Raw genomic sequence first — 14,538 nt, 5'->3', positions numbered from 1 at the left:
TTAGGAAACAAGTTCCTGTCCAAAAGGATTCAACGAGGAAATCCAGTCTAAATTATTTTTCTTTTTGAAATGACGTCAATTTGCTGAGTGTGGAAACGAATGCGACGATAATTTCCACAATCTGCAAAGAATCACTGAGTGAGAATTTTAAAATAAATGGGGAAGCTGAGAAGACTGACTGACTTAACACCATTGTGTGAAGTTAACCCCCACCTGACAAAGGTGTGGATGTATCTCTGTGTGTGTCTCTGTTACAGGAGCAGAAGGAGACCACAGGAGGAAACTTGGGTCACATGACTATGTGAACTCTGCAAATTTAACCTTTTTAGTTTAAAATTTTCTGTGTCTGTGAATTTACCATGGGAGTGTTATTCACTACCTTATGTTGCTCACAGAGATTACTGTGAGAAAGAGTGTATACACCTGCGCAGCGCTAACATTTACATTTCTTTTTACAGCAGATGGTTAATCATGTGATTTGATCATGTGATTTATAGCAGGACACAACTTAATGATGTTTTTCTACCACAGGATTACTGAGATTTGGTGTGAAGGAAATAGGCTATATGTTGATGATGGAATTACACTGTGTTGTTGAGAGAATGTTGGAGAAAATGTGAAAATTACAGGGGAGAAATAATACAGTTTGAGACATACTGTGATGAGACCATTGTTACTTTTCCACAGTGAGTGTTAACTTTATGACTTTTCACAGCTCCTCTGGAATCTGGATGGCCGACACCTGACCAGGATGAACCGTGTGTTTGGCTAATGTTTGTTTTCCTTAAGAGTGCTAAAGGATTCAGCAGACAGACAAGTGACAATTGAACAGATGGGTAATGGTTACAGAATAGTTACATGATGCTCGTTATCTGACCACTATTTGGGCTCATGGTGAGTGACAAACTTAAGGGAAGTCACTGATTACAATGTGGAATGACATTGAGATGTTCAATGATTTGGAACAAATTATGGGAAAAAGTAGGAGTTTAATGAGTTCAGAATAAACCTACAATGATACTTGTCTCTGTGATGCTGAATACTTTATTACACTTACGAGCTGCAGTTGGTTGCAAATGTGAGGTTGTTTTAACTTTAAAACTTTGTCTTCTAGGATACAGGTTGAAGCTGCGAGTTAAACAAGCTGAACATTTAATTGCTGACTAATGTTTTTTACACAGGGTTACAGCTTGGAGTGAAGCTGCTCCAAGGGACAAACCCTGGAGATAATTTTAGGGAGACTGTGCAACATTCTTGTACAGGTCTCATTGGGGAGTTGACACATGGCAAAAGCCGTGTGGAGAGAGGAGTGTCATTTTTTAATTTGTAGATGTCGTGAGGTGCCATAACGAGAAGGAGTGACTGAGAGGATCGCCCACAAGATGGAAGCTGAGGCCTGGAGAGAGTCTTCAGGAGGATCAGAGATCACCTCCAGCACAGCAGCATCGCGCAGAGAGCTGTGCTACTGGGCTTCCAGGAGCGTTGGAACATGAGAACCTGAGGGAGCGTGCCAAACTCCAAAGAGTGACAGCGCAGAGGAGGTCCAGCGATGGACTTGTGGTTCTGTGAACAGCACGAATGCCAGGTGACTGTAAAATAACTAACAGCACTTGTTCCACAAGTGAAGCCAGTAACTTACTATCCTAAAAGATCAGCTCTAGTTGCTTGTGCTTTACCTCCATGCGTGAGATCAGTATGTGCAGCAGCTTAAGCTGTACAATGTTTCAGGAAATAGTTTATTTCACCTTTTGACATTGTTAGTTCCACATGAGGTAGATGTTTACTACTGCAGACTAAACTTACATTTCTGTCACCTACAAGACACTTGTCTTTAATGTTACTGTTACTCTGACAACCATACATAACCATAAAGTGGTGCACAATTCTGAAATTGTCAAACCCTTTTTGCCAACGAAAAAAGAGGGCACTTCTCATGAGTGTAGAGAGCACGTGGAGAAGAAGTGTAAGTCGAGGGATGACTTAATAGCTGTGCCACTCGTTGAGGGAAAGGTTTGGTTTGTTGATGGTTTGAGTTTTACAACAGCAGATGGACAGACTAGAACAGGTTTTACTGTAGTAGACAGTGAGAAAGTTATCTATGCAGGACAACTAACATGTTTCATATTGCTTGAGCAGCAGAGATGCTAGCTTTAACGGAAACGTGTAAAGCTGCAGAGAAACAATATACCCTGATAGCCAGTGTGCATTTGCTACATTACATTTCTTTGAAGTGCAGTGAGTGAGACGAGGTGTGACAACCTCTACAGGGAAACCTGTAGAACACACCAAACTCTTGCAAAATCTGCTGGAGGCAGTGTTATTAACCAGTGGAATTGCCGTTTGTAAATGTGCAGCACACATGTGAGGGAAAGATCCAGTTGCATTAGGGAAAGTTTTTGCAGATAACATCGCAAAAGAGGCAGCTTTAGTAAACATGGTGTTAACATTTTGGCAGTACAACATCAGCAGACATGTAGGCCACTCACCTACAGCAGGAAAACAGTTGTGACTTACAGAAGAAGCGAGTTTGCAGGTTGGTGTTTATCATTTGTGTGATAAACCAATACTGCCTAATAATTTGTACAAGACTGCTGCTATTTTGAGCCATGGGCTTTGCAATGTCTCCACAGGGGGGATAATGGCAGCAGTAGGTTATACTCACTCTAGGATTATTAAATACTAAAAAAATAATTGCATTTGCAGGCAGAGAGAACTAATAGAACAGTAAAGTTAAGACTTAGGAAGACAGGCAGGACATGGTTAGACTGTATAGAATTAGTTAAGATATACATGAGGATTCCTCCAACAGAGAATGGTCTGACTCTTTGAGATTAAATATGTTAGAGCATTTAGAGTTCTAGTCTTCTGTAGTGATGATAGAAAAACAGAAGAGAGAGCATATTAGCAGATTAGATGCTTGAAATGTTTAAAAGTAAAGTAGTCATGAGAACAAATGATCTGCCAGATGATTCTGTTTCTCTGCAGGAGCAGAGTCTGAAGTCTGGAGATTGGATGTTGATAAGGCCATGGAGAGGAAGTGCTGGTCCAGTCCGCGGTGGAAGGTTCCTATCGGGTGCTGCTGACAACGACCACAGCAGCGAAGATTGCCGGAAGGAATACATGGATACATCAAGCGCACTGCAAGAAGGTGACACACTTCCTAGCCGACACTGGGTGATGGTGAAAAGGCCAGCGGTACAAAGGGGGGAGTATATCTCTAGGACCTCTCGTCTCAATCCTGGTGAAGAAACCAACGGATCCTGAACCCAACTTAGGATGGCTGGGACTGTGCTGTTCGCCTTCTTGAGCCTGTGGACCCTGAGTGGGATGACAGCAGCGCATTGGGACAGAGCAAACCACACCCAGTACCTACATGGGTTTTCAACAACTACTGGTGGCAGTTTAAGAACACAACCGCTCACCTAAAGAACGAGACTAATGGTTATGCTTGTGATGCCATTGGCTATACATTCTTCTGGACTGTGGCCATATAGCATCACTGAGAGCGAGACAGTTTGTTTGGTTGCCTTAGCAACCCATCCAGGAGTAAACGTACTTGGAACACTGCCAACTTTTCAACTGCTCTGAACCTGAATGGACGGTTGATTCACCAGTAGCTGGGAAGGTGAATTGCTCTGGTACGTCAGACCTGCTAGTCTGACTCAAAGAATATGACTCGCTGCAGGACATTGAACAGCTAAACGAACTGGAAACAGGCCGATTGCCTATGTGCATAAAGGACAATGGATTAGTCCAAGTTGAAGATTTACCGTGGAATTTGTGCAACATCACCTATTCTTTTGTCTTTTGCAAGAAGAAGCCTTTTGTCTACATTTACATCATGAACACTTGAGGTTTTGAGCCAAGAAGATCAAAACAGCTTGATCCAATTTCCTTTACAAAGCTTTTTCTGTGGTGACAACAGGACAGGAGAAGAGTTGTAAATGCAGATAACTCACCAGTTGACTCTAACCCCCACAGGATGCCTACAGTGAGATTTGGGGGGTTGATAGGAGTCATAAAAAGGAGTGTTGACCAGACTACAGCTTTGAAGTTAGCTGAGAGCCATATGGACAAACAATGAAGTCAACTGATGTGTTTGAATGCCTATGTCTGTATACAGTTGGATTGTAGTGACATATGATTTTTGAGAATGATGATTCTTCTTGTTTGACTTTTGATATTCAGTTGTTTACTTGCAGAAATACATAATGAATTACATGACAGGAGTAGATGCACCATAAGGCTGGATAGGTTGGTTAATGTCTGGTCCTTGGTGGCATCCACTTTTGAAAAATTTAATTCTTGTTTATGTATTGTTGATGCTGATTTGCTTATGTATAGGATGCATTTTACCTTGTATAAGATCAATGCTGACTAAGATGATTTCCAATACATTTGTTAATTATGTACTTTTACAACAATATGACATGACTGAAATTACTGACATGACAGAAGCCTGTGTATAAAATGACGCCTGCGCTGAAAATGTCAAGCATGAGGTGCATGGCTAGAATATATTACATAGGAATAATTTGGAGCATAAAATGACAAAACAGGAGGAAAATGTCAGGGTGAATTATTAAATATTGTCATTTTATGTTTGCCATTTGTACATAGTTTTAAAGAATCCTTTCTGTCCTCCCCTCCCCAGATCCTTAAGATTCTGGGAGGGGGGCAATAGAGTTTCTGATCACAGGAACACCCTCTGTGAAGGTCTGTTTGATGTGGTAAACTTCCTCCCCTATGTAGGGCTTCATTGTGTTATCTAGGGTGAGGGGAGATTGCCCTCTTCATGACCAAGGATGTGCTTTTAAGTTATACGACCCTTTTGATCAGCAGCATGACCACACACACACACACACACACATACACACACACATTCTCACATAACACACACACAGTGCCTTGTCTTTGTAACCAAGGGGCGTTACGTGGGGAAGGTACGTGTTGTAAACTATTGTTTATTGTGTGAACGTTGTCAATAAAAGGGAGCAAGAGGGGCCAGTCGGGGAGGTCATTTTGTGATGTACTGAGGTACGGACAAGGGCCCCCTTGCAAGTAAAAAGATCGATCGCTGTTGCCTTGTCTTTCTTTCATGGGAATAAGTTCTGGAATCAGCGGGGTCTGATTTAGACCCAACAAACTCTTCCATGATGGACTTTAACAGCCTAGTCACTCCTATTTCTAAAAGGGGCAAAGAGCGTGGAGGAAAGGTAAAACGCTGCTGGGGAAGTGAGGGGGGAGAGTCGGTGATCCAAGGAGCACTTTAACAAATTTACATTTAATTTTAGCAGGAAGCCTAAAGATATTTTCCTGTAAAATATATTAGCAACATTAAAAATGTGACTATTAGCTAAACGTGATGTTTTTTTTTTTGTCAAAAATAAAAGATGGTGTATCTCTAGCAGTAAGCCCTGAAGCGCAGGATGTTTTATTAATGCACGAGCTGCGGTTCAAATCAGAGGCTAATTTTTAATTTCTTCACATCGTTCACTTCTCTCTTAGCCTCAAGCGCTTTAGAGGACTTCTCTCTCTCTCTCTTCTGTCTTTCTCTTCTCTTTGTCTCTCAGTCTCTTTCATATCCTCACTTTTCCTTTTCCGTTACTCCAGTCATGTGTTTTGGTTAAGCATACACAATACACCTTTCAGACAACTGTCTTTACATTAATCAAATCAATTCATTTTGATTGATAGGCTATATAATAGGCTCTAGTCAGTGGGAAAAGATACACCATGTTCTAACAGAACATATTAAGGCTAGGTTTTTTTTCCTTTCCAGTTTGCATTCCATTGTGCAAAAAAGGTACCCCATGTTTGCTTCCTTTAATTGAAGATATTGTACTATATCAGTTATAATCTATCTAGAAGAATGCTGACACATGTACTGGCCATGTGAGAAAGACAAAAGCAACACAACTTCAAGTGAGTTTCAGGAAAATAAAACCAAATAAAAAAAAAAAAAATTAATTCAGGTCTCTTAAGGTCTCATAAATGAAATTATTTTTTCTCACCTGACTAGTTCATTTTTCATGACAAGTCCTTCCATATACTTTTTTCGTGCATAGAAGTTATGGATATACTTCCTCACAAAGAATCCTCTCCATGTCTGCTGGATCTGTGTGGGATTACAGAAGTTTTTATGAAGTTTAAATGTAACATTTAAGTAGGACACTTTTTAAACCATTGTTAATAAACTATACAATCCCTACTTTCAGAGGGACAATCCAGCACGAGAGAGACAGACTGTCAAACTGTCACATCACCATGTATTTAACTGCATCATCCACACTGATTGAGGAGGCTGCAGATTAGCCAGAACACACCCACACACAACAGTTGACGATTTTAAAGCAAAGGGGCGGACGTCCTTCAGACTAATTAGGAGATTAAAACAATGGCAGGTAAAAGAATAATCATGGTATGAGAAGAGGGAAGAAGAAAGAAGAGGAGAAGTAAAGGATAGGGAAAAACAACAAAGAGCAAAATGAGAATTAGCATTGATCTGCCAGTCAATAGATAATTTTAAATAAAGTAATTGCCGCCTCCCGAGTTCTTGCTGACCTTTGTTGACTAGTGAAATCGATGCTGTTGAATCTAATACAAATACGAGGTGCGGCATGTAAACACTGGTTTCTATTACGGCCTTAATACATTATCCTCTGTTAGCTACCACACCAAGATAAAGACATCAGGAGGGGAGAGAAAAAGAAATAGAGTTAAAATTGATTTAAAGAAAATGTCACAAGGGGATTCTCAGATGATTGTATGTGTTGGGTGTGCTTTGTGGGTTTCTTTTTCTTCATTTATACAATATATACTTATTTGGCAAAAAAGTGAAAATGTCTTTCTCTCATTTGTTTTTGTATCTCTGTTCAGGTCATATTGAAACAGAACAAACACTGAAGTCGAGAAAGTACAGAGTATGTGTCAGAAGACGTGGGATCAAGACTTATATTGCAGGTATTAAGTACTACATCTGTATGTCTGGTGTAAATAGTAGAAAAGTTTCAACAGGTGGCATCATAAAAAAGGCCAGATACTTCATGTATTTCCCTTATTGTCCTTTAATTTATTATGAACTTTCTAAAGTCTAAAGTCACATGTAATCAATCTGTTTTGAGAATTTTTGTCTTTGGATTTGCCCCATGACTTCTCTTTAGGCGCTGTGGGCAGTACACAGTCCAACACCAAGGGACCAATTTCACATATGAGGCTAAAGCCTTGGTCAAGGGCAGTGGGAGAAAACTGGAGCACCCGGAAAACCCCCAGACAGACACAGAGAATACACTCAGCGCAGAAAAGGCTCACTTGGCCCTTCTGGGGTTTAAACCCAGTACTTTCTCGCATTGGTAACCTCTAAGCACCAGTCATTTTAACACAGTTCGCCATTAAAATTCCTATTGTGTCCTATAGGAAATTGTGGTTATTTTCATAGATAACATAGGTCTCTTATTTCAGTAGCTTCTCTTTTGGACCACATGTCGACATCACCTCTGAACTTTCACCCTGTGACCTAAACAGCTGGGTCAAACATTATTTGTGAATCTATGTCTCTCCTATAATGTGAAATTTATTGTAAAAGCAGGGCGGGGAGCTTTATTTGTTTGGGTTCCTATTATGTGTAAAACGTAAAGCCCTCAGTTCCCCGGCTTTTCCACCAATACGAAAATATTATAAACATCTCTTTCCAGCTGGACAGTGAATCTCTCTCTTCAATAAACACTGGTGAATTCTTTTGTTGGTCTATAAAACCCTTTAATGGTTTAGGCATGAAACCATTCACCAAAAGAGAAGGCTTATATGGAATTGTTAAAATATAAGATTTCTAGGCAATATCCTTGTGTAAAAGTGCCAAAGCATCACTCACAACCACAGAGCTATGATTTATGAGTTGAACAGTAGTAGGTGTTCAGGGATAAAGACAGTATTTCAGGGCCATGAGCATTTAAGCAAAGTGAAAAAAAAAGTTTCTAAAACAGAGTTTTTAACGTTATATATAAAATATTCGCTGTGGTTTGAGACATAAATATGATAGGTCATTTTGAAATAGAAATCTGTCCATTTTTATAGGGTTTTTAATAATAATAAATTATACTGGATTACCAACATGATGCTGCACTTAAAAAGGGAGAAAAATGGCCAACAAAGGATTAAAGAAATTTAGAGGTATGATGCTTATGGGCTGCTACTCACAGGGGCTCCCACATACAGAGAGCAACAGAGTGTCCCCCCACCACGACACTCCATTTGCTAAAACAAGACAGTGTGGTGATATTTACCCTGACCGCCATCTCCTCGTAGAAATTCATCTTCATGATAAAATATGCCGCCTGTGAACACAAAGGAAACGATGGTGTTACATCTTGTCTCCCAACCCTCTGATCTGTCCACAGCAGGCGTCAAAGATAAAGAGCTCTTTATACATAATACATTGCACAGGCAGCATAGATAGGGCCACTGTAGAGTGGAGGGAGGAGGGAAGGGGGCAGAAAAGGAGAGCGGGAAAGCAAGAGAGACAAGAGGAACGAGAAAAAGTCAGAGGGATGGAGAGAGAGCAGAAGAGAGACAGAGACAAAGAGAGAAAAAAGGAGAGAGAGAGAGTGGTTAGTGGGACTTTCTATCAAGGGGAGGACAGTACTCTCTTAATACACTAACACAGACAAGGGCCAAGAAAATCTATGGTAGTCAAGCAGCGTGCTAATGGAGATGTATGACGGCCAAACGCTCTCCTCTGGATTTCATAATCAATGACAGCACTGCCACAGAACAGACTAACAAAAAGGCCAGAGAATATTCAGCAACATACTCAACGAGCCATCGCACTCCAAACGTGCCAGGCAACCACTGGGAGCACATTTCAGGAGCAAACTGGAGTGTGGGCCATAAAAGGGATTCATATCTCAACGTCTTTTTTAATAACGACAAGGAAGAGAGGAAAAAGAGGAAGGAGATGGAAGACAAAGACTTGAAAGGAGGTTGTAAATTCAGCTTGATGTTTTGAGAAGAGGCTTTGTGCACATCACATTACACATGATAAGGTCCGCACGAGAGAAAAAGACAGAGAGAGATAAAGGTGGTGAAGAGTAGAATCTCTCAGGGCTAATTTCAAAACAGTACACTGTGGCAATTTTGAGTGATTCAAATTAGCGCTTGTCTGTTTCCAAATGAGACCAAACAGCCTCTTTTTAGCCCATATGTGTGTTGTGACACATCCTTCATTGTTTATTTCAACACCCCCCCTCCACCACCACCCTTCCATTTCTTGAACGCCTCCCAAACGGCGGCTGGCAGTTATGCTTTAGCAAACAGTCAATTTACAGGCATGATAAATAGCTTGTTGTGATACGTTTACAAAACTCAATCCAGAGGAAAATTATACGTGAGAGCGCTGGGTATTGGATCCGGTATCAACAATCTGTTCAATTAAGAAGCAGTTGGAGGCAATATGCTGAAAATGGGGCCTTGTTTTACTAAAGCATACACATACACACATAGATACACAACTCTTTTCTTTTTTCTATATGCATCCCAAGAATTGTGAAATAGATGGAATTCCTTATCATAATGCATCATTTTTCCAAAGTGCTAATTTCCTAATGTGTAATGGGTGAATTATATTTCTTAAGGTCAGACGCAGGGACTTTAGGAATATAGCAATTGAATTCTAATGCGTGCTATCATAGCATAATCAATATATCTATAGTCGTTCCAGGCACTGGCTTACCTTCACCATTTGTCTGACACGTGCCCTTGCTGTGAAGCCCCGCCATATCTTCTGTATAATGATTGCCTTCTTGTGCAGATGGCTGTAATAAAATCAAATTGAGGAGAGGATTGGGTGGATGTTTTTTTAGTAGTTAAACTGAAGGAAACCCTGGAAAAAGTTATTCAGAAACACGTAAGGGAAGTAAAAGGCAGATTTCACTGGTCATTAACAAGGTTGTTTAAGCTGAGAAATTAAGCAATTCTGCAACCCTCCCCAGAAAGCTCAATCCTAACAAAGCATGAAATGGAAAGTTTCCATATTTATGAATAAGCTAAAAAATACCTTTATCTAGAATTAATTTATTAATTATTCAATTAATTTAACTTCCTAACATAAACTTTTTTTTAGGGAAAACAATAAAAAGAAAGTGATTTTCTGCATACAAATTTAAGGTTGTGAAAAGGCTCAAATGAAAGGTCAGGGAAACATTATGCTTACAAATACAAGCTGTCACAAACACACATGCACTCACACACACACACACACACATATATATAGACCATTCGTGCTCTCGCAGGCTTTTCGATCATGTCCGATGAGCCTTCCACCTCCTTTAGTCAGCGGTACACATTTGTATTCATCTTCAAACATACTCTAAATGCAAGTCCACTGCGATTCTCTGCCTCCAATGAGGCCATCAATTTCCAAAAGGCCATTTATATGCCCAGAAAATCAATGCTTATAGTGGGGCTAGCACAACCCCGGAGTTGCACTTAGGCAGCTAAAACTGTTGCTAATTATCCACTTAACGCATTGATCAATTAACTAAAGTAATCTGAATTAACCTACTGTCTGGAAGTTTGTCTGCTGACCCTGCAGAATGGTGCTAGGGTCACAGTATGGGAACAAGCACAGAGATAGAGACATTTATTTCTCTGTGTGAGAAAAGAGCATAGAGTGCAAGCGACATTTATTCCTCCAGGCCATTTGCAAACTTCTGGAAGTGGGATAATTATGGTAGTGAGCTAATATCAGGGTTTCCCTTGATATGAACTCTTACAGCCTGTCTGAGTGTTTTACAACTCCAAAGGAACTACACTTACATTGATAAATAAAATGAATGTCTGTTTTGTTTTTGCATGAGCACCAAAAGTCTTTTTTTATGGATTACAGATACAAATCGGATCACAGAGATATACCATACCTGAGGTAAGCCCGCACCTTGCAGCCTCTGAACCAGCTCTGGATCTGGGTGGCGGCCTGGTTCTCCTTCTCTCTGTTCTCATCAGCTTCTCTGAAATACATAAACACAAAAATATATCACACTAATGTTACTATTCAAAACATGGCTTGCAGAGGGGGATCTTCGCCTGTCTCAAAATGGGCCATTGGAGTTTACTACGCATGGCAGCATAGCATGCACGATATACAGTAAAGAGAATACATTGTTATCATAGCTGACTTACGAATTTTCTGAAAAATGCATATTAAGCTTCATTATAACACCAATTATTAAAATCTTTCAACATTTGGAGACTAAACGCCACTTTCCTTTGACTTTAGCTAAACCCTTTTGGAGAGGCGATAATAAGTCCTTCATACGTAAACAAACAAACAAAAAACAACAACACATTTTTACTGGCAAGTTACACAGCTAAACTTTGCTTTTGCCCCATTTGTGTGGCTTACTCTTAGGGTGCTTCTGAGCATTACTGTCATTCTTAGGGAACCAAAAACTTGCATTGTAACGCCAAAACAGGACCGCAAAAGCTTATTAGCATACACAGTAGCATGACTTAGTTCTGGGTGATGTTAGCTAAATGCTGACTGCTAAACTGCTAACAAGAACTCATAAAGCAATTAAACGTATCCATATATAGTTATGTAAATCATTAATACATACCTGTTTCTATAGTAGTATTCCTTTTGGAACTCTTCAAATTCGCGTTTTATTTTCAACAGCTCCGCCATGTCGGTGTACTCAAGCGAGAGTTTACTTGTTGTCTTGACAACACAGGTGTTTCCCAGGGTGCTGCAGATGCGTTCAAAAGTCATAGGAAAAGGGAAAGTTCCTCCTAACGTGTCCATTTCCTTTCATTTCGACTATTGTAAAGCGTTTAAACAGATTCCAGTAACCGAACTGGGTTAATATCATACGCTGTATGCAAACAAGTTTACATTTTATATGCAGTCTACATACATTCATGGAGTCATGGTTGAGTTGTAATGGATGAGCTGAATGTTTATCTATGAGTGCTGTTTAGCAGCTGTAAAAGCTTCTTTAATGGACAAAAATAATTAAATTAACCATAAATTCCAAAAGCAATCCATGATAGAAATAAAAACTTCACGAAAAAAATTACATTTTCTTTTTCGTCCTGCAAACCACTTCCCACTTACTATACCAAAGCAAAACATTTTGTAAGTAATAAGAATAGTAGGCATTAAAAAAAACTAAAAGAGATTTTAAAAAGCGCCCATTTCATGGTTGCAGATTGTGGATCTGTGTATTGATCTGCCAGCTGCCTCACTTCTTCCATCCATCCCTTCATCTACTTCCCTCCTCTCCTGACGTTATCACCCTTCATCATACAGTTATCTGTTTATTTCTCCCCACTCTTCCTTCCACATTTTTCCCCATCTTCACTCCACTCTCCTTCAGTCATATTGCCCTGTCAAAATGATCACCTAAGCAGGGTGTATATGTGTGTCTGTGTGTGTATTTCTGTACTCGTGCAAGGAAATATATCTGTCTGGCCAGTGGTCAGAGCAAAAGACTGTCTGTATTATAGATTACTCCTTGGAGACAGGGAAACCACAAATAGTGAAAGTGAATGAGTATATGTCTGTCTCATTGCTCTTACATGTGTTTTTGTACTGGCATGCCTCGGCTTGTTTCTCTGTGAACTAGGCAGTGTGCTTGTTTGAGAATCCCTTTCAGTCTCGCTGTCTTTCTCTGAGGCCAATTTGCTGTCTGAGGGCCACCACAGTAGTGAAGAGCAGTAGGCAGACGTCCTAGGTAGAGTTATGGCTGGAGGGTTGAACCCATGGTGGCTCAGCTCATCCATCGAAGGGCGATAGGAGGGCGACCACCCTAGTAATTACTGGAGAAATGTTGTTGTGACAAGAGGGTATGAACAGCGCATGTGAGAAAAACAGAGCGAGTGAATGACCGAGAGAGAAAAGAGAGATTTTTTGGGGGGGCAAGCTTTGTTTTTGACAAGACTGTAAAATGCTGCAGGCTATTCGTCCTGCCACAGCACTGATTAGGTGTCACCAGGAGTGTGTCTTTGAGAGAACAGCACAAAAAGGAGAGTGAGACCACTTCATAAAAAGACATCCTGTTTACACTCTTTCTAATGACACACTTACAGACTCAGCCTAACATCTTTTCCACATTCCTCTATACAACACACCCTTCCAACAACTTAGGTGTACTTTCATCCTCCAGGTATTGTTCTGAGCAGTTCTGTCTTCTGTCTCTACTTTTCCATTTTCTTTCTACTTTCCTCATCTCCTGTCTGTTCTCAATCAAAACATTTCCCTTGCTCACTGAGGCGATAAGTTCTTATACAGGATTACTCATGTATATACTCTCTCCTTCTCTCTCTCCATCTCTTTCTCCATCTCTCCATACGGGGCATGTCATTTAACACGCCTAGAGTCACCCCTCACAGTTAGGAAGCTCTTCCCGCCAGTCATTGTCCATGCCCATTGTTGCTAAATGAGGGCCATATGCACTGTGGCCAGCACTGGTCATAAAGACACACACACACACACACAGACACCAGTGTCTGTGGCTATGTGACTGCCGCACATGTCTTCACACAGTGCATGTGTATGAATCATTATTGTATGTGTCAGTGTGTGACTGATTATACGTGAGCGTCTGTGTATGCAAGGCCGTCTGTGTGTCTTTCGATGCATGTGTGTTCCTTCCACCACAGTAGGGTGCGGCGGATGGAATGTGTGTTTCTCGGCAGGGCCAGTTCGGCCATTATTATTAAACATCTGTCTGCAGCACATTAATTCCCCCACTCTGACGCATCCCTCTCTGCCCAGGGATCACTTAATTGAAATCCATAATGACTCTTTCTTCTCTTCTATCCCACACTGAGCAAAGTGAAGCAGGGAAATATCTTTTAGACAAAAAGATATTTGTATCAGCTATTATCTAATCATTAACGAATTATAAGGTATTCCTTGATAGTTTAAATTCTGGAAAACTTTAAGAAAAAACAAAAATATGTTCTACTAAGGAAAAAGATTTTTAATGAAGTTACAATCAGCAATTTATTATTAATTTTGAATTCATTCACATTAACTTATGTTTCAAATATGTTTTTTAGACCTGCAATAAACACTTAAAGAGTAGTTAATTTAGGTTTTAAATAAACACAAATGCTAAAAAAATTCCAAATGGCACCATATTTGAAGAGAAAATTCAGGGTGTGATTTCATATTTCATATCAAGTACTGTAAACTTAGTAGCATCCAAGTAAACTGCGCATAGTTTCCAAGATGAGTTTTGTATGAATAAACCACTGGTATCATTTTTATCAGTGGTGATTTTCCCATTATGTTCCATAAAAAAAGTAATGGAATTACTCATCACACACAAAAGCTCAGACTTTAGAACATGGTTTAAACATTTTCAGTTTGAGCCATGCTACAATGTTGGAAGTTGTTCCTGTTCTTCTTTGCAAAACTATGCAAATTGTTCCTTCATATTTTCCACCTGGGGCTTCTGTTACTTTTTATAGTGGCAATCCTTTTAAACCATTTTTAAAGTCATCTATTTTTCCCTCTCCATCCCATCCCCTCCCTTC

The 14,538-nt window shown here is 40.0% G+C and overlaps 1 protein-coding gene across 2 annotated transcripts in view; it reads right to left on the bottom strand.

The window, feature by feature from the left end:
- The window catches only part of spata17 (spermatogenesis associated 17), a 36,564-nt gene extending 24,825 nt beyond the window's left edge, over positions 1-11,739 (bottom strand). For both annotated transcript variants that reach the window (XM_085174279.1, XM_085174353.1), the window contains exons 1-5: positions 11,613-11,739; positions 10,914-11,003; positions 9,728-9,809; positions 8,283-8,333; positions 6,015-6,118 (exon numbers count right to left, since the gene is read on the bottom strand). In XM_085174279.1, coding sequence (XP_085030405.1) covers positions 6,015-6,118; positions 8,283-8,333; positions 9,728-9,809; positions 10,914-11,003; positions 11,613-11,680 — 395 coding nt within the window. In that variant the 5' untranslated portion in view covers positions 11,681-11,739. The remainder of the gene's footprint in view (positions 1-6,014; positions 6,119-8,282; positions 8,334-9,727; positions 9,810-10,913; positions 11,004-11,612) is intronic.
- Between the last annotated feature and the right edge of the window lie 2,799 nt (positions 11,740-14,538).

Source organism: Neolamprologus multifasciatus, chromosome 1 (genome assembly GCF_963576455.1).
Source record: "Neolamprologus multifasciatus chromosome 1, fNeoMul1.2, whole genome shotgun sequence".
NCBI lineage: Eukaryota > Metazoa > Chordata > Actinopteri > Cichliformes > Cichlidae > Neolamprologus > Neolamprologus multifasciatus.
The sequence above is the reverse complement of the archived record's forward strand: the minus strand, read 5'-3'. Positions and strand labels throughout refer to the sequence as shown.